General features: G+C 38.3%; 3 protein-coding genes across 4 annotated transcripts in view; 2 read left to right on the forward strand and 1 right to left on the reverse strand.

Moving 5' to 3' along the window:
* Positions 1–12,285, forward strand: part of homer3b (homer scaffold protein 3b) — a 32,467-nt gene extending 20,182 nt beyond the window's left edge. For both annotated transcript variants that reach the window (XM_089001122.1, XM_089001123.1), the window contains exons 8-10: positions 4,635–4,748; positions 5,595–5,675; positions 8,956–12,285. In XM_089001122.1, the coding sequence (XP_088857248.1) occupies positions 4,635–4,748; positions 5,595–5,675; positions 8,956–9,141 (381 nt within the window). In that variant the 3' untranslated portion in view covers positions 9,142–12,285. The remainder of the gene's footprint in view (positions 1–4,634; positions 4,749–5,594; positions 5,676–8,955) is intronic.
* The window catches only part of tmem38a (transmembrane protein 38A), a 211,604-nt gene that overhangs the window by 77,694 nt on the left and 112,706 nt on the right, over positions 1–21,204 (forward strand). The window lies entirely within an intron of this gene.
* On the reverse strand, positions 13,582–14,895 carry uba52 (ubiquitin A-52 residue ribosomal protein fusion product 1). Its single transcript, XM_089000113.1, has 5 exons — positions 14,851–14,895; positions 14,283–14,394; positions 14,061–14,147; positions 13,866–13,968; positions 13,582–13,737 (listed from the first exon to the last, which is right to left on the reverse strand). Exons 2-5 carry the CDS (start codon positions 14,383–14,385, stop codon positions 13,644–13,646), a joined length of 387 nt encoding a protein of 128 aa, XP_088856239.1. The 5' UTR covers positions 14,386–14,394; positions 14,851–14,895; the 3' UTR covers positions 13,582–13,643.

Below are 21,204 nucleotides of genomic sequence, written 5' to 3' on the forward strand. Positions count from 1 at the left end.
CTCAATAATCTGTGGGTCCTGGAATTCGAGTGACTATGACAAAAATCCGGGCACTGGAGTGAACACATTTTTGCACATCGTCTGGCAGTGAATGAGTTAATGAAACTTCTGTCAATGATTTTACCCCAGCAAAAAATCATAAATAAGCTTTAAGCTGCTACCTATATGCTTTTATTTAAATTTCATGCATAGATAGCTCTCAATACGTTTACAAATACATTTGAATGTTCTTGAGAATGTACTTGAAGGCTAAATGCCAATAATGTTTTTCCCATTTTTCCACAATCGTTAACTAACCCATGCACAATAAAAAGTATTTGCATTTAGCGTATAATATAGCAATAAGGCTAAAAAATAGCAAATCGAGCATTGTTTATTCGGAGGTATGCAGATGTGCAAGTCAGGTCAAATCTTCAGGGTGACGAAATGGAGTGATGCAACAACTTGCCATTTGCCTTTGGCTAAAACATTCATTTTTTATGCCACAATGTGGTTTCTTCCATCAGTGGGGAGCCCACTTGAAGGTTATCCCCACAAATAGGAGCACACATCAACACACACGATGCTGCAAAGTCAACCAGGTGGCTGGAACTAGAGCAAGCCTCCAGGGTTTGGTGTGGGGGAGGGGTTGACACCCTATACTGTCCAGCTTCCTTTCCCTCCCTGTCCCACTTAGAGGACCATGATAAATTAACGTTAAGGCTCCCTTGTCACATATTTTTCATTGTATTGTTTAGAAATGAGGGATACATTTTACTCTATATGCTTGCAGTACAATCTGTTATATGGTATTGGAATGAAATGGGTTCCTGTATAATTTAAAGGACAACCGACACCATTTTTATGTTTCCTAACTGACATCAGAAAAACGTTTTATAGCATCTAAGATACACCAATAAAAAAACTGCCACAAAATGAGCTCGAAAACTGGGCAGATTCAGAAAGTCCCGCCCCCTTGTTTGTGACGTCACTATTGGTCACACACTGCCTTGCTCCAGAATCAAAGAGTTCAGATTCGGAGAAGATGATTTCTTGTTACTCATCCAGTTATGAATATGATTCAAATAGTTCTGAAGAGGAAAGCATAAATGTTTGCAATCGATTAAAGAAGTCCTTCCGTATCAATTTGAGCCGTCTGGACTCCAATGTAGCGCCCATAAAATGCACAAGATGGCGCACAAGCTCCGTTGGAAATGGCAGATTTGTCCACTGGGAATTTGTGTAAACTTACACATTCTTCATGCGTGTGACCGCAATTGGCTGCGACACACAATGATTCACCATCACATTATTTATGTAGTTTTCCTTTTAATTTCGCCATCAACACGGATCAACACGAAGTTTTCAGACCAAAAAAAGTACCCAAAATGCATTGTGTGCCGCTTTCTTGGTCAGGGGCGTTCCCTACGTGACGTCACGTAGGGGATCGTGATCAACTCGAAAACAAGACTTCCTGAATATTCAGTGCGAGTCTTAAAACGTAAAATATAGCTATATGCGGTGGACTCTTTGTAAAATGCGCTCAGTAGAAGTCATTTGAAGTGATTTTACAAATTATTGTCCTTTAATGAGTTTCAATATGGGTGCAGTTTAAAAAAAATCCAATTGAAAGGTTAGGATTGCTAGCTTTTGACTGTAAGGGACAAATTCATTTAACAATGTTCATTGTGGCTTTAAGTTGCAGTGATGTGGAACTGGTCCACACCATGTTAACACAAATCACAAAAAGTGTTCCTCAATAAAGAGCATTTTTAACCTTTATTTGCTTTTTTCTATTGTCCTTGTTGACTGTCACATTGGTAGTGCTCAAAGAATCCACCTTTATACTGTAGATATCGAGTTCAGAGAAAGATTGACCGTTAGGGTGACAGTCACTGTCACATACAGAAAACACAAGCGAATCTGGAATATTACTGTGAAATTAAAAAAAAACGGTTACCATTTCATGTACTTTTGTATTCATTTGTTATGCTATGAAGCAAACAATAACATGGATGGCTGCAGTTTATCCATCCCAGTGCCGGTAATCAAAATGAGTCATGCCCAGATTTTGAAATGTTTTCCTGTTTGCAAGCTGCTTCAACAGCTTTGTACAATCGAGAATAATTTTGCACACTCATTTTGTTACCCACTGTGCAAAGCGACTTAACAGCTGGATTTTTCTTTTCAAAGTGAAGAAACAAACAGCATTATTAATATCTTTATGTTGACTGTTTCGTCACAGAAAATGTTTTGGCTGCGATGATCAATCTTTTATCATTATAACAGAACTTGAAATTCCATGTTGATTTTTGCCATAACTCCTAATTGATGAAGACATTGTAAATTGTAGGCCTGGTGAAACAAGAACAAATCAAGTTTATTTTATTTGTATCTCTTTGTCAAATTAAAATTAATTTCGACAGAGAAACGGGGGGAATCAAAATCATTATATAGTACTGAGAAAGTAATGAATGTTGTAGCGAAGCACTGGTGCTATCTATATATTGTAGGTGGTGATCGACTGGTTGTTTAAAGCTAATTTGAACACAAAGTAAACAAGTACTGCAGACGGTTTTGTTTTTCAAATTATAGTCACATGACTTTTTTTAAGTAAAAACCTTCATTCAGATGGAAATTGAATGCCCCGATTGGTGTGAAAGCATTGCAGGCACTGAGCTGTGACGAAAAACTGCAACCATGAAGTTGATTTGAGGTAGATGTTTAATAACATAATCCGAGCTAACCTTTTTTTGTGTTTTGCAAACGGGATTAAAAAAAAATACTAAATGTTACACAAAGCCACTACAGACGCTCCCCAACTTACGAACGAGATAGGTTCCGAACGTTCGTTCGTAAGATGAATTTGTTTGTAAGTTGCTTCAGTGTTATATTTTGTATGGAATGTATGTTTAAGGCTTTTTATATAAGTATGTTTAAGGTTTATATAAATATGTTTAAGGCTTGTATAAGTAACCTGTATTGGTTTGCCCTGAAAAATAAACATTTAATAAATTATATGCTCTATAAAGATAGTACATGTACAACTGAAGAGATTACAAATTATTTTATCACAAAAAATGTTCGTAAGTACCGTTCATAATTTGAATGTTCGTAAGTAGGGGAGCGCCTGTACACTAGCTTTGTCTAAAACTTAACATTAAGGTTTTCTTTAATAGTTATGAAAATGGGGGTGGATGAAAACAGCAAAATCATAATTAAGTTTGAACATTATGCTTTGGTTGTCTTCAATTATGTTGACTGCTGCCTAAAACAAATGATATTCATTTCTTTGAATGGAGAAAAAAAAACGAATAAAATGGGTCAGAAAAGGAAAACAGCTTACTTAAGTGTTCTCAATGTCACATCTGATGTTTCACTTCTATGACTGCTGCCAGTCCAGACAACGAGGGGCAAAATGGATCAAGAGACTTTACATAATTGATACATCATATCAATGTAGAGTATGATGTACAACAGGGGTCACCAGTGTGGCCAGACAGCCCTCAAGGACCATATCAGTAGCCTGCGGATATGTTCTAAAAATATCGCACCATTGGGACACTCTGTGTTTTAAAAGTGACCATTTGATTTTCTCAGCTATTACAATCCCATCTGGATGAAGACGATCTGTATCTGCAACTGTGTGGCCAGGCTGATGGTCATCTTAATAATAATAATATTTTTAACTCATTTGCTGCCATTCCCAATTTTATTCGGGAATTGAAAAGTGTGACGGTGAGCGCCATTCCCGAATTTGTTCGGGTTTTGGTTTTTCTTGCGGGGGTACTGATAAAGCGCTGGTCAGACCTCTAGCAATGTTTTTTTTTTCCTGTCCACGAGGGGGCAGAATTTACCTTTTGTCCATGTTAGCGCTTTGTTACTGCTTCAGCTGTTGTTAAAGCGCTATATAAATCAATATGTAGTATTGTATTTTGTACAGCCTTCCACATTTCAGGCTCGGATAACTCCAGACCATATAACTTGGGAATTAACTCTTTTTTTTTTTTGTGATGAAAGAAGAGAGTATAAGGTTTCTAGCGCTGTATTGAATGTTTATGTAGTCCTAAAACTCAATATTCTGTGGGTGTGCAATTTGAGTGAAAATGACAAAAACCCTGGCACTGGAGTGGACACATTTTTGTGCATCATCCGGCAGTGAACGAGTTAAGTTTCTGTGTGTGATTTTAGAATTATTTTGTAGAACCCATTAAGTGACCCGCTGTTCTCCCAGAGGAGAGCAGTCATGTGGGATTTGTGAATGATAGCAATCACCAAGGCTGCTTAACCTTCCCAAAGTACCTCGTTGAATAATCACCATAACAAGATCACAGATTGGTTGACGAGATCATAGATTGCATGACGTTCCATCACCTTCGCATTTGTAATTGAATTGACTAATGGCTTCCGTCTTTGAAAAAGGGAACATTCACATCTAAAGTGTTATTTGAGTTAGTGCTTAGTTCTTCTGTGTTTTGGATTGGATTGTATTAGCCTTCATTAGTATTGCAGTGAATGGGGAAAAGAGCAAGTAAAGTAAATAATAGATCAGCAATATACACAGTAGCTAGTAGCTTGTAGTCTTTGGCTTTTTGTGCAATGTCCCACACAAGGAAATTTGTTGTTCTATCAATGATCAAAGCATTGTGTTGTAGGTGTCAGAATTGGAGGCACAGCTTAGCCATCCTGCTGCTGCCGCTCAAACAGATAAGGAGGAGCTTGGCCACTCACTGGAGGAGCTGGAAGCCTTGCTTAGTGCCAAAGACCAGGTAATTTATTCAACACAAACCTCCCACTGTGTCGCACGCAGATCCATATCCGCTCGTTATTCAAATTTGACTTGAATTATGAACGTTCCCAGCAGATATAATTTTTGGAGATGTTAACTCAAGTGTAACTCAGGAGGTCTGCGAGATAGAGAGTTATTGTTCTGTCCCCATAACTGAGCTAAATTATTGTATTTCATGTTAGATTATGTACTCTTATTTTGAAGCACAACCAAAAAAAGCCAGTGACGTTCTGTGGTAATATTAACAATTATTATAATAATAATACATTTCATTTATAAGCGCCTTTCAAAACTCTCAAGGTCACTTTACAGTCACAGGATAAATTTTCCTGTTGGTGAGCAGCGGCAGCCACACGCGCCAGCGTTCGCTCAACACGGAAGTAACTACAGTAAAGTCTCGTTATATCGATATCGGATATATCGATAGTCCCGGTTATATCGATACTATTTCTATGCACGCACGGAGAAAATTACATGTAAACAGGGTCGGATATATCGATAGTCCCGGTTATATCGATATTTTTTCGGACTCCCTTGAATATCGATATAACGAGACTTTACTGTAAAATAGAATGGTCAGACAAATAGATAGAAAGCTAGCTAACAAGCCAACAGATAGCTAATAGCTAGCCAGATAGCTATTGTACAGTATTACAGAAAAGACAAAAAGAGAATACTTAGCAAATTCCGGCTGTGGTCTGTAGTTTACATGGTCTCATCGAGACTGTGTGGGTTTTCTCTTGGTACAAACCAGAAACTAGACCTACAGCAGTCGCGCATTCTCTCACCTACTTCCCATGTGACATCTTAGTATAACCGTTTACAGGAGATACACAGCCTACTGAGCAAGAAAACTGACGTGGGGGAGCTTGAGAGGGAAAGAAAAGAGGCTATACAGAGACTCCAGGTAAATTGTTTGTTTTCTCACTTCTTTTGCCAAGCTGCGTCACATTGCAAACAAACGGGGAAACGGCTTGTATTGCCAGAAAAAGAGGACGAGCACATTTCCAACTACAGATTAACTCATTCACTGCCATTTCTGAATTTATTCGGGACGTGGAGCGCCTTTCCCAAATTGGTTCGGGTTTTGGTTTTTCTTGTAGGGGGTGCCGATAAAGTGCTGGTCAGACCTCTGGCAATGTTATTCCGTTCCACGGGCGGGCAGCATTTGCCTTTTGTCCATGTTAGCGCTTTGTTTCAGCTTCAGCTCTTGTTAAAGCTCTATAAATCAATATGTACTGTATATATTGTATTGTGCACTGCCACCATCATTTCAAGCTCATATAACTCCAGACACATGTAATTTAGGAATTAACTCTTTTTTGATGAAAGAGGAGAGTCAAAGGTTTCTAACACTGTATTGAATGTTGATGTAGGCTTAAAACTCAATATTCTGTGGGTCCTGGAATTCGAGTGAAAATGACAAAAACCCTGACACTGGAGTGGACACATTTTTGCACATTGTCTGGCAAATGATGTTATTTGCTCAGTGTTTTGACCAGAAAAATAAGCACAGCAATAAAAGAAGCTTGCTTTTTTATTTTTTACACGATGGGCACACTTTGCTGCAAGGGAGGTGCATAAACAGAGCGCCTTCCTCATGCCATCTCCTCATTAGGCGTCTGATTAGAAGAGAATCCTGTGGGGAAACGGAGTAGTTAAAGCAACGCTATGTTGTAATTGTGATTCAATCAGTTTTGCCATCATCAAAATGCTTCACTGGATTGCCATATATCCATGGGACATAAAAAAACGACAGTGAATCCCACTTGGCATATGAACAGAGCAATCACTGAAAAACAAAACACAAGTGACTTATGCCACCTGTGGGCAAATTTAAACTATTTCACCTAACATTTGATGGTGATTTTAAAAACACAAAAAAATACATATGAAAAAAACACTGACATGAAAAAAAATTACAGTGATACCTCGGTTTACAAACACCCTGGCTTACGAACGTTTCGGGTTACGAACGTTACACTTATGTAAATTTTACATTGGCATACAAACTGTTTTTCGTGATACACACCTAGCTGCCACAATAAGTGATGTGTCATTCGCGAACGAGCCCGTTCCCCTAACAAGAAAATGGTGGCCACTGTTTTTGTCCTCTATTCCCCGCCCCCAGTCTTCGGTTAAAGCCACGTGATTGGTCAAGAACGCAGCAGTGAGGGGTGTGGGGGGGTTAAACATTAAAGAGACATTCAGACAAGAGAGAAAACACACAAACGAAAGGGAGACGACAGAGCTTGAAACAAAAAACAAAAATGAAAAAAAAAATGAAATGGTGAGAAAATGGATAGACCTCATTGAAATTTGGACTTGTTTCAACTTTGAAAGCAAGTAGAGTGTAGACTGGAAGGTTAAAATATCCCAACAATCAGGCTCCACAAATAACAAGCCATCTTTACATTTGATGCAAAAAGCTATCAACCCAGCTAAATGGAACACAATTGATGAGGAAAAAGGTAAAATTATCGCAGAGAATGCACATCCAAGGGATCATTCCTGAAAATGGTGAAAGAAGGTTATGTTCCTCATTAAGTGTTTAATGCTGATGAAAGCGGCCACTCCATTCCATCAAGCCATCAACGACCATCACAAAGGTAAATAAAACCACTTTATTATATAGTACAGTTTATTTCTTTAATCATAATACAATAGCATATTTATTATACATAAAATAAGGTATATTTTGTGTAGTTTTAAGGCTTCGAAAATTAGAAAGTGCAAAATTATGTTTTATGGGAACCTCGGAACGGATTATTCTCATTTTAATGGTTTCCTATGGGAAATTATTTTTTGGGATACACACTTTTCACCTGACACACTGTCTGGCAACCAATTAAGTTCTAAGCCAAGGTATCACTGTACCTGAAAAGCTCTTACATTGTTACATTTTCTGAACAGTGGTGATCTCTGCTGGGACAAAGGGGAATTGCAATAAGCAAATAAATTTCTCTTTGCCCAACCACTTGTAGCAGCTCTTCATTGGGATTTCAAGGCCTTCTCAGACCAACCGTGAGACATTGATTCTCCAACTTGATCGAGTTGGTCCCCAGGGTGTCGGACATTTCTGTTGTGAAACACTGTTCTGCATGACAATTTGGAACAGTGAATTTTATTTAACGAAAGCGACATTTTTATTTTTTGAAAAAAACAAAACAAACAAACAAAAACGAGTCATCATTGAGAAGTTTGTTAAGAAACATTCTTAATTATTTAACAGTTGATGGTTGAATATGATTGTCCTTATTTTACTGTTGACCTCATTAACTCATTCACTGCCATTCCCAAATGTATTCATGAATTGAAAATATGACATAGATAGCCATTCCTGAACTTGTTTGGGTTTTTTTTTCCTTGCTTGGGTGCCGATATAACACTGGCTAGACCTCTGGCTATGTCAAGAGGGCAGCATTTCCCTTTTTTTCCCATGTTAGCGCTTTGTTCCAGCTTCAGTTGTTGTTAAAGTGCTATATAAACCATTATGTATGTATTGCATTGTATTTTGGACAGCTGCCCTCATTTCAAGCTCATATAACCCCAGACTCATATAATTTAGGAATTAATATAATAATCCAATAGTGCATATGCGACATAAACGCTGACTAACTCTTAACTCATTCACTGTCATTCACAAATTTATTCAGGAATTGAAAAGATGATGTAGAGTGCCATTTCCAAATTTGTTCGGGTTTCTTTTCATGCTCGGTTGCCGATAACGCGCTGACCATGGCCTCTGACAATGTTTTTTTTCTTTTCCATTAGGGGGTAGCATTTCCATTTTTTTTCATGTTAGCGCTTTGTTCCATCTTCAGCTGTTGTTAAAGCACGACATAAATCAATGTTTGTATTTGCATTTTGTACATCCGTCCGCATTTCAAGCTCATATAACTCCAGACCCATATAATTTAGGAATTAACTCTTTTTTTCTGAATAAAGAAGAGGGTCTAAGGTTTCTAACGCTGTATTGAATGTTCATGTAGTCCTAAAACTCAATATTCTGTGGGTCCCGGAATTTGAATGACGATGACAAAAACCCTGGCACTGGATTGGACACATTTTTGCACCTGTGTGGCAGTGAATGAGTTAATTGGCAAGCACACATAAGTTCAACAATCACTTCTTTGAAAAAAATACTAAAAGAATTTGCAATTAAAGCTTGCCCATTTCTTTGTTAGGAACTTGAAAGACGAAACACCGAGCTGGAGGATCAAATCAAGAACACCGAAAAGACGCTGGCCTCCAGCAGGGAAGAACAGGAGAAGGCCGAGGTGGAGGTCCGACATTTCCTCCAGGCCCTCGATGTCAAAATTTGCGACTTGAACGACTTGAGACAAAGTTTGGCAAACCTTGTTGATAAATAGTACAGACTACAGACAATATGCAACTCCGCATTCGATCTCATTTGTATTTTTCAGACAACGCAGTTTACTGCAGTAGCTCTTGGTCAGATCATTGCGTGCATGAGAAACCGTTCATAGGTGCAATGCGCACAATGATGCAATGAACTACTTTATACGTATTAAAATATAAACATGGCTGACACATTTACAGTGGCCACAAACAAGCACAATAAGAAAATGTAATGCATTAAAACAAAGCGCTGCTTAGTGTAATAATTTGATTATTTGTTTTGCAAAACCAGACATTTAGAGCAAAAACGTGGGATTGTTTCTTTAAAGAACAACCAACGCCTCCGGACAAGTTGTTTCCATAATACAGTAAAGTCTCGTTATATCGATATTCTCGGGAGTCCGAAAAAATATCGATATAACCGGGACTATCGCTATATCCGATCCTGCGCGCATGTAATTTTCTCCTTGCGTTCATAGAAATAGTATCGTAATAAGCGGTACTATCGATATAACCGATATTGATGTAACGAGACTTTACTGTATGTAAAATCACTTCAAATTACTTCTACCAAGCATATTTTACAAAGATTCCACGGCATATAGCTATATTTCACGGTTTAAGACCCTGAATATTCAGGAAGTCTTGTTTTCGAGTTGGTGACGATTCCTGACGTCATGTCAGGAACGCCCCTGACCGAGAAAGCGACACACAATGCATTTTGGGTATTTTGTTTGGTCTGAAAACTTCGTGTTGATCCGTGTTGATGGCGAAATTAGAAGGAAGACACATAAATAACGCGACGGTACATCGTTGTGTGTTGCACCAAGACTACTATTGACACAAATACCCAGCAGACAAATCAGCCCATTTCCAATGGAGCTTGGGCGCCATCTTGGGCATTTTCTGGGACGCTACATTGGAGTCCAGATGTCTCAAAATGATATGGAAGGACTTCTTTAGTCGATTGCAAACATTTATGCTTTCCACTCCAGAACTATTTGAATCATATTCATAACTGGATGAGTAACAAGAAAGCATCTTCTCCGAATCTGAAGCCATTGTTTTGATTCTAGAGCAAGGCAAGAGACGTCCTGGCGTGACGTCACGAACAAGGGGGGCAGGACCTTCTGAAACTCCCCATTTCCGGGGTCATTTTGAAGTAGTTTTGGGACACTTTAACTCATTTTCATTGGTGTTTTGCATTTGACTAAAAATATCAGCCTGCGTGTTTTGGGTATTTTAGACGCTATAAAACGTTTTTCTGATGTCAGTTAGGAAACAAAAAATGGTGTCGGTTGTCCTTTAAAGGACATTCTGGGCTTATCACAATATTTGGTTTCATGGACGTTGGTGTTCATATTTGTGTTTTTAAGACATCATTTAGTCATGATTTCTGTAATACTGTCGCTGCCATTCTCCAAAACTGTGGCAAGGGCACCCAGATTGCACTGCACTGCAGGTCACAGAAGGGACAAACGGGAGATAAAAAAGGCCTGATTTCAAGTCAGCCAATTTTATCAGTAACAATCTGGTCTGTACTCCGAGCACCCCGATCTGTCTGTGGAAGACCGACATGCATGAATCACTTACTTTTGTTTCAACTGCTCTCTTCTCCATTTTCTCTATGATTCATGTTGATCGATGGCGTTACTTGGAGCAATTGAGACTTGGCAAAATTAAAGCACAAAGGCGACAGCTTCATTCACCATTGTCTCACACTACCAAAGTTAACCTCGGTTTTACATTATTAACATGTGTGCCAATTTTGATTTTGTTTACAAATGTCAGTATTGCAAATGATCTAGTTCCGCACAAGCGCTGCATCAACAACACTTTTTACAAGACTTGGGCATGAAAGCCTTTGAGCAAAGAACACTGCCTGATTTCTGCAGGATGTAATGTGAAATTTAACAAATTGTGGATATGTGTTCACGTGACTGATCGATACAACAAGCACACCTGCGGTTGTTTACGAAATGGGTACTTGACTGACTTGCCTATTAGCATTGTAAATGTGCATATGTTTTACTTTTTTGTCTCATTTTAATGTCATCTGGGTAAAAATGGATGAAGGCTATTGGTACCGCTCACGATGCATTTAACTTGCTTTGAAGGATAACTGACGCCTCTGCACAAGTTGTGTCCATAATTTGTAACATCACTTCAAATGACTTCTACTGAATGTATTTTACTAAGATTCCACGGCATATAGCTAGATTTTACGTTTTAAGACTCGCACTGAATATTCAGGATGTCTTGTTTTCGAGTTGGTAACGATTCCTGACGTCACGTCAGGAACGCCACTGACCGAGAAAGCGACACACAATGCATTTTGGGTACTTTGTTTGGTCTGAAAATTTCACGTTGATCCATGTTGATGGCGAAATTAGAAGGAAAATACATAAATAACGCAATGGTGAATTGTTGTGTGTTGCACCAAGACTATTATTTGATACTAGTTGACACAAATTCCCAGCAGACAAATCAGCCCATTTCCAACGGAGCTTGGGCGCAATCTTGTGCATTTTCTGGGACGCTACATTGGAGTCCTGTCACCTCAAAATGATACGGAAGGACTTCTTTAGTCGATTGCAAGCATTTATGCTTTCCACTTCAGAACTATTTGAATCATATTTATAACTGGATGAGTAACAAGAAAGCATCTTCTCCGAATCTGAAGCCATTGTTTTGATTCTAGAGCAAGGCAAGACGTCCTGTCGAGATGTCACGAACAAGGGGGCGGGACTCATTTTTATTGGTGTTTTGCATTTGACTAAAATATCAGCCTGTGTGTTTTAAATGCTAAAAACCCTTTTTTTCTGATTTCAGTAAGAAAACAAAAAAATGGTGTCAGTTGTCCTTGAAATGTAATTGTAGCAGAGTTGTCAAATTTAGAATTGTACCCTCATCCCGTTTAACGGATGAGGAGTTGATTAGTTATGCTCTACTTTCATGATCTCAAATTGTCAGAATAACATCTCGTGGCTGTCTGACTTATAAATAAGTTCCACTATGATTTTAGCCTGGTCAGCTTCATCCGACCTCAGTTGCCACTAGCAAGCCTTCTTGAATATTAGCAATAATGTTTCTGGTGTTTTTAACTGGTTGTTCATTATTTTGGGCTAAAATAAATCTGTGTTTTGTTCATCTCAGCAGTGCGTGTTTCGGCATAATTACAACAGATGTCTATTGCAGCTTTGTTTTCATGGTTTAAAAAAATACTGAATGGCTTCTCATCCTGAGTACCACAAATTGTCTAATACCTTGGAGCAAAAAAAAAAAAGCCTATCTAGCTGTACTACTTGAAATAGGTTTATTTTGTCCAACATTTGGCCCCCTTTTCAGAATTAAAAAGCAAAAAAAATGAAGATTTTTTTTTGGACCCATTATTTATACTTGTAATTTATATATATATATATATATATATATATATATATATATATATATATATATATATATATATATATATATATATATATATATATATATATATATATGCATTCATAAGGATTGTTTTGGATTGAATTTTTCTACACATTGGCAAGTATTTAATAATAATACATTTTATTTCTAAGCACCTTTCAAAACTCTCAAGGACACTTTAGTCACGGGATAAGAACTTTTTTGTGCGGGTGAGCAGCGGCAGCCATTCACATATGGGTTAAGTTGCGTTATTTACCCACAGTTGATTCCACCTCATTTTATCCATGCTGTTGCGACAAACTGGTACCAAGACCAGAAATTATAAATATTAATTTATTTGCTTTTTACAGAGTGCATTAAAACATCTGAAATGTGTTAAAATAGAGCCATGTTACAAAACTAGGATTAAGATGCCAAGGACACTATTCTTGTGATACCTGCAATATTAAAAAAAAAAAACATTTGGGCAGACCGTGTTCATATAGACAAATTCAATTTTCAAATCCATTAATGTTGTTTCTTGACACCTTTCTAATTACAGTATTCCATTTGAACCTACTACTGTTTTGATTTTCTAAAAATGAATGTTTACATGAACATCTTCAGCATGAATGAGGTACATTTATTTGAGCTTTCTGTACGTACAAGTATTTGTTATTAAGTGTTGCTAGATTTAAAATAAATGGGAAAATGTGAGATTATGGTCACAATGCTCATTTCTCATGACCATTTTGATATGTTGGTATGTAGGTGGCTTATATTTGAACTGTTCACTTCAAATGTGTCAGTGATCATGTTCTATGTTAGCCAACACGTCATGAGATATTTTAACCTACTGTACATTCGATTGAAGGTGAGCAGTCAGCAAAGGTTTTCCAGCACTACTCAATAGCTTTGAACCTGCCCATATCATCCAGTTCGCAAATGAAGGTCAGACCTGGCATCTTTTAAACCTTTTGTCAAGGTTAGTTGCCCTAAGAACCGTGAGATTAAATAGCGAACCATTTATGAATTACAGCAACCAATGGAGTTTTCTCAAAATTTATTTAACACAATGTGACGTGCACCGCTGACAACAGTAAAATGTCTACTTCAGCTTCTTCTTGGGACGAAGGTTGTTGGTGTGTCCACACTTCTTCTTACGGCAGTTGACGGCACGTGGGTGCAAACGGGCATAGCACCTGAGAAACAACCAACAAGAGTCAGGTGTGTTCAAATCTACGTCGTTTGCGTGGAATCAAGCTTGTTAAATTGAACCCAAGTTATATGAAACAATCACAGATGGGAAATGATTGTAGGTACAACTTACTTGCGGCAGATCATCTTGTCACAGTTGTACTTCTGAGCCAGTTGTCTGAGGGAAGGCTCAATGATGCCACCACGCAGACGCAACACCAGATGAAGAGTGGATTCTAATGGAGGACATTTAGATATGAATTCCAATTAGAAACACAGCTTTTGCATGAGGGATCCGTTCCTTGGGTATTGGGTTTACAAGTGTTACCTTTCTGTATGTTGTAATCAGACAGAGTGCGTCCATCCTCCAACTGTTTGCCAGCGAAGATCAGACGTTGCTGATCAGGGGGGATTCCTACACACGTTTAATCCGTTAGAACACATATATGGAAGAAATGTATACAAAAGGTGTATGTATACATTAACGGTTCATCCGTATCTGGTGATTTGTTTACAGTCAGTATAATTTTCTTTACTGCTGGGTGCTCACCTTCTTTGTCTTGGATCTTTGCCTTGACATTTTCGATCGTGTCGCTGGGCTCGACCTCGAGGGTGATGGTCTTGCCCGTCAATGTCTTCACGAAGATCTGCATGTTGGCAAGCTGAGAAGTGTCACAAGTGAGAAATGGATTTTAGCGCAGTTTGGAACGAAGCAATTCGAACCTCCAATCTCCTGACTGCGGCAGCTTAAACGAACACACGCGGTTGACGATCCGAATTCGTATCTTTGTCATCGTTCGACCAAGTTTTCTATGACGCACTCGAAAGCCTTATGATAAAGACGGCGTGGATTGACTTGAAGTTTGTAGCATAGTCAGCTAAAGCTAACGTCGGGCCACAGCTCGTTGAGCTAAATGCTAGCAGGGGCCTCGCCACATGCTGACTGCTAGCGTGTAAACTATTAAAACGACAAGCGTTTAGTGATGTAGACTCTTTTGTCATGATCCAGACGACGGTTACGTCGTAATAAAATAATCAAGATGTGTTTTTTTACAGGACTTGTGTGTATTTCGATATCTTAACTGGAAAAGTAAGAACTGGATAAAATGTGCACGTACCAGCCGCTAGCTGAGCCTCAACGAAAAGAGACCGGAAAAAAAGCTGTCACTGGGTTACGTCACTTCCCCTGACGCATATCCTGTTAAAATTTGTTTAAAAAAAAGTAAATGTAAGTGCAGAGTGACTAAAACGGGAGTTTATACGTGCCTTTTACGTCACCTGGTTATTCTTTGAAGAATGTTTACTTTTACCATGAAAAATGTGTACTTTGCATTCGTCGCGTAAAAAATAACGTTTTCAACAACCGCAGCTATCATTCGTAACAAAATGGCAATACGATACATATTGATTTATATAGCGCTTTCACAACACCCAATGCTGTAACAACGCGCTTAACGTAAAGTAAAATATCAAACAACACATAACAGAGATTCTTGCGATCCGGATCATTTTTAATAACGGTGAAATTAACACAAATTGGGCAGGGGAAACTTGAACAGCAGCAAAATGGGAGAACGTGAGCATTAGTTTAACAGCATGGACGAAACATCTAGAGAACCAAATATTTTGGTTTCCATAATAGAACTACAAAATGTGTAGTTTATAGTACTAAATGATTTAGGCTAAAGGTGCTTTCTGCCATATATTTTTTACATTGATCCTAGGTTCGCTTGGGGCAAGATTGCAACCACCACTGTGGCACATCCTACTCAACCTGCATTTAGCAATCTTTCCATCCAGATGCTGTAAGTAGCAAATATTCACCGGTATATGACGGTTCTCTGATTTACAGTAGATAGCAGAACGGATTGTGGAGGCGTATAGATAGATTTCTGTCCCTGGTAACAAATAATGGCTGAAATATGATCATGCTTAAAGGACAACCGACACATCTGGACAAGTTGTGTCCATAATTTATAAAATCAATTCAAATGACTTCTACTGAGCGCATTTTACAAAGGATTCCACGACATTTGCTATATTTTACGTTTTAAGATTCGCGCTGAATATTCAGGAAGTCTTGTTTTCGAGTTGGTGACGATTCCAGACGTAACGTCACGTCTGGAACGCCCCTGAACGAGAAAGCAACACACAATGCATTTTGGGTACTTTGTTTGGTCTGAAAACTTCGTGTTGATGCCGAAATTAGAATGAAAACACATACATAACGCAATGTTGAATCGTATGTTGCACCAAGACTACTATTTGATACTAGTTTACACAAATTCCCAGCAGACAAATCAGCCCATTTCCAACGGAGCTTGGGCGCCGTCTTGTGCATTTTCTGGGACGCTACATTGGAGTCCAGACGCCTCAAAATGATCTGGAAGGACTTTAATCGATTGCAAACATTTATGCTTTCCTCTTCAGAACTATTTGAATCATATTCGTAACTGAATGAGTAACAAGAAAGCATCTTCTCCGAATCTGAAGCCATTGTTTTGATTCTAGAGCAAGGCAAGACGTCTTGGTATGATGTCACGAACAAGGGGGCGGGACCGTATGAAACTCGCCATCCCGAGGGTATTTTGAAGTAGTTTTGGGACACTTTAACTCATTTTTATTGGTGTTTTGCATTTGACTAAAAATATCAGCTTGCGTGTTTTGGGTATTTTAGATGCTATAAAACGTTTTTCTGATGTCAGTTAGGAAACAAAAAATGGTGTCGGTTGTCCTTTAAATATGAAAACACATGTCTGAAAACAGCACAACAGCTATAGCAATGAAAAAAAGCAGCAATGAAAGAAAGCTGAAGAACAATTTGGGAAAAAAACAATTCATGGAAAAGAAGAAGGACAAATATAATTCACATTAGTCTGTGATTCAGATATATTTAGGCCAGCAGAGAAGGCATTGCAGGCCCTGATGGCCCACCATCGCGGCAGAGCATCTAAAAGCGAAGGATATGTTGGACCAATGGGTGCACAATAATGTGGTTTGTGGAGGAAAATGTGGAGCCATGCACTGCAGTGAGGAAGGCACTGGAACAAGACAAACACTATAAAGAAATATAAAACATAATTTGGTGTTTTTGGTTCGTCTAACAATTCACTTGAGGCACTGTATTCCAAACAGCAACCAACTTAGCAGGATTGAATTGTCATTCCATTATGTTAATGGAATGGAATGGTGCCAATGACCATTTTGTGTTTGGGAGACTTTTACTGAGCGAGTTGCTTGTTCTGTAGCCACAAAGGGACATAAGTCTTGTGCCGGTCGCAAGCCCGGATAAATACAGAGGGTTGTGTCAGGAAGGGCATCCGACGTGAAAGCTTGGCCAAAACAAACATGCGAATCAAACTTCTGAAGATGGAGGACACTGATTCGCTGTGGCGACCCCTTGTGGGGAAAAGCCGAAAGGAAAAGACGATTATGTTAATGTTTCCCATATTTCCAGGAATTTTAATGGCTTGCTCTTTCAATTTTATGCAAACTGGCCTTTACTTATTCAAGAAGCATTTCCAAGGAACAAAGAAATATGCAAGGAGTGTGAAGTGCTAAATTAGGCAATATGAAAGTCCAACCTTTGCAGTTATGTGGTTTAAACATAAACCTCTGCCGTGACTGTCCTACTTCAACCCTGTTTACACGGTCAACCTCAAGATGAAGGTTTCTGTGTGTTTTGGATTCTTGTGCATGACGGACGTGACATGAGGCTTAAAAAAAAAAAAACAACAATCTGGTGTAATGGTAACAAAGCCCTCACCTTGATATGTCGGCTTGTGAAACAAAAAACAGTGACTGACTCCAAAATGTAAATAAAGTGAATTTGGAGTTTATTAACCTGGTGAAACAACAGCAGGGATACACGTTGGGTCATGCCAGCTTCAATTAGCTTCAATTATTAATTAATATAGAATCATTCATATAGAATTATTATCAGAATTATGAATAACGATTAAGAATAAAATATTCAAATTTGGTGATAGAAATAATATTTTCATTTCAGTTCCATCATAGTGAGTTCATATGTTAGGTGCTTGTGAGTGAGCGACCATGAGGGAAATACCCGCATGTTGGTGTTGCTGGGTGGCTTTGGCTCAGTTGGAAGGGCGGGTTGACCAGTGACCAACATTTTGCTGTTTTATTTTGCTTTTCGTCTTTCAGCTTATTCCATGTTAGAAATCACATATAGTGAGACCTCAACTTGCAAACACCTCAACTTCCAAACTTTTTGTCATACAAAGGTCAAATTTATGAAAATTAAATCTTATAAAAAGCACTATTTTCATAATACACACCCACCACGGCTGGCGGAGTGATCTTCGGCGGAAGCACACGACCGAACAGCACCAGAGGTTAAGTTACCAACAGTCCTTATGGAAGGTGACTCTCCTTCTATAAGCCATCAACGACCATCAAAAAGGTAAATAAAACTTTATTTTACAGCACAGTTGATTTCTTTAATTACAGTCCTCATGTAATGCGCCTCTCTTTCCAAACAGCAATTCCCTTTGACCTTCAACCTCCAACGCCATTCCATCAAGCCATAAATGACCATCACAAATGTAAATAAAGTGACTTTATGATACAATGCAGTGTATTTCTTTCATTACAATACAATAGCACATTTATTATACATAGAATAAGATATGTTGTGTGTAGTTTTAAGGATTATTTAGTTGAAAAGTATATTTTATGGAAACCCGGGAACGGATTATTCCATTTTAATTTTTTTTTTTTATTAATTTTTATTCCAAATTAATTTTAATTTCATTTTAATGGTTTCCGATGGGAATTTTTTTTTAGATACACACTTTTTGCCTTACACACTCTGTCTGGGAACCAATTAAGTTCGTAAGTTGAGGTCTCACTGTATACCTATCGTGACCCAAATTCACATGCACATTTTCATCAGAATGCCCTGTTTGTTTAAAGGACAACCGACGTCTCCGGACAAGTTGTGTCCGTAATTTGTAAAATGGCTTCAAATGACTTCTACTGAGTGTATTTTACAAAGATTCCATCACATCTAGCTATATTTTACGTTTTAAGACTCGTGCTGAACATTCAGGAAGTCTTGTTTTTGAGTTGGTGACGAGTCCTCACGTTACGTCATGAAAGGACCCCCCCCCCCCTGACCGACAAAAAGACACATTGTAGCAGTCCTTCATCGCGTCAATGTATTTTTCTGTACTGTTTATCTGAAAACCTTGATGTTACATCCAAAATCCGTCAGAAGAGGGCGTCCAAGCTCCATGAAAGGAATCTATCAGCCTGTGGAAACGGGCTGATTCATTCCTCACGGGAGCTGGTCGCCATTTTTGGGTGCGACATTCCCCTCTGCCCATTTGCCTCAAAATGACACGGAATAAATTCTTTAATCGATTGCAAACATGTATGCTTTCCTCTTCAGAACTATTTGATTCATATTCATAACTGGATGTGTTGCAAGAAAGCATATAATCCGAATCTGAAGCCATTGTTTTGATTCTCCAGCAATGCAAGACGTCTTGGCGTGACGTCACGTAAGGGGGGCGGGACTTTCTGAAAAGGCTCAATTCGCAGCTCAATTTTTTTTTGCAGATTTTGGACACTTTAAGTCATTTTAATTGGTGTTTTGCATTTGAATAAAAATATCATACTGCATGTTTTGGGTATTTTAGATGCTATAAAACGTTTTTCTTATGTCAGGTAAAAAAACAAAGAAGTGACGTCGGTTGTCCGTTAAGTCGGGCACGTAGAGCATATTACTGTCAAGAACATTTTGTGGTTCACGACCCCTTTCATCCCCAGTCGACAATTTATAGAGAGGAAGGCGATAATGGCTATAAAATCTGAAACATTGGTGCAATCATTTTGGTATTTTAAACTGTTGATATTGGAATAGTTTGAGATGCGCACATACATTTTGGTGGCAATTGGTTGTAGTTATCTGACCAACAGTCATATCAAGCTTTTCTTTATAGAAAAACAAAAAGTGAAATACAACATGTCCATAAAATCCAAACTATCAGGTAGATTGTTTTGATATTTTTGATATGATTGGAGATGGTTGTTATTTCTGAACAATGAGTGACATCAAAGATTTTCCCTGAATGTCTTTGGATTGGATTTGATTCGCCTTTATTAGTCTCGCAGTGGAGAAATTGACATTTCACAGCAGCAAAGTGATGAAAGTAAGAGGAAAGGAAAGGAAGAAGCAGAAAAACGAAATACAGGACCTGTTGTAAAGGCAAGCACTCACGCGGCGCCATCTTGAAGTCAAAACTGCTTCATGTCACAAAGAGGGTACAGCAAGTGCTGAAGAATGAATAACTCTGTGTCTTTGTGTTGTCATATTATTTGTTATTCAGTTTTTTTTTTTTTACTTCAAGATGGCGCCGCGAAACTGGCTTCCTTTCTCGCAGCTCCTGTATTTTGTTTTTCTACTTCTTTCTTTTCTTTTCTCTTCCTTTCATAACTTTGTTGCTGTGTTACTTCCGGGTAGAGTGAACGCTGGCGCGAATGGCTGTCGCTGCTCACCCGCACAAAAAAATCCGGTGGCTGTAAAGTGTCCTTGAGAGTTTTGAAAGGCACTTAGAAATTTAATGTATTATTATTTTTATTACTATAAAAACAACAACAAAATATAAATAAAATGTCCTTTGTGGAGGACAAAGCTTAATGGTCATAAAATTCAAAATACTGTAATGAATGTTAAAATAATTTCAGGGTTTGAATAAGATTAAGAAACCCTTTATTTATACAACAATGGAGAAATTCCCAATTTTCAGTAGCAAATTGTGAAAGGAAGAAAGCATAATAAAATATATAGAAGAGGTACTGTAAAAGCAGTCACTTTATGGATATAAGTAGATATGTGCACGTGAATTTTGGTCTGGTGCTAGTTTTCTAAAATGAAGCCATGTTTAACTTTTTTTCTATTTAGCGTTTTAATTTGTTTCACAACACCATGCTGTTGTATTTCCCCCCTTTTTTTTTTTGTTTTTTGTTTTTTTTTGATGGGGTACACCATCCAAAACACTAGTGTTCTACTTGACTTCAGATGAAAATGAAATACTGTACCTGTACCTACAATTCCTATAACTGTCCGAGCTGGTCAGATTTAATGCTGCATTAAATCTGTGCTCAATACATCGATCGCGATCCACCAGTCGATCTCCAAGGTACTGTTGGTTGATCACTTGACAAGGTGATGTGCCATTGTCCTGAACTGACGTTATACAAATAAAGTTGTGTTGTTTTGAAAAACACTGTCTTTCAGCCTATCAGCCATCCATTCGCTTGATTGATACACCGAACAACCAATCAGATGACATCTCATTATTAGCTTCACTGCTTGCTCAAACAACAGACCTGAGCGTTGCAAAGTTAATAAGCTCGTCGTTACGCCTGTGTAAACTCTCAGTCGTACAGGAGTGGTCCATCGATGAGAAGGTTTCTTCAGCCGTCATCTGTACAATTTTGAA

This window comes from Hippocampus bargibanti, linkage group LG07 (assembly GCF_051943395.1).
Source record: "Hippocampus bargibanti isolate YZ-2025 linkage group LG07, ASM5194339v1, whole genome shotgun sequence".
Lineage (NCBI taxonomy): Eukaryota > Metazoa > Chordata > Actinopteri > Syngnathiformes > Syngnathidae > Hippocampus > Hippocampus bargibanti.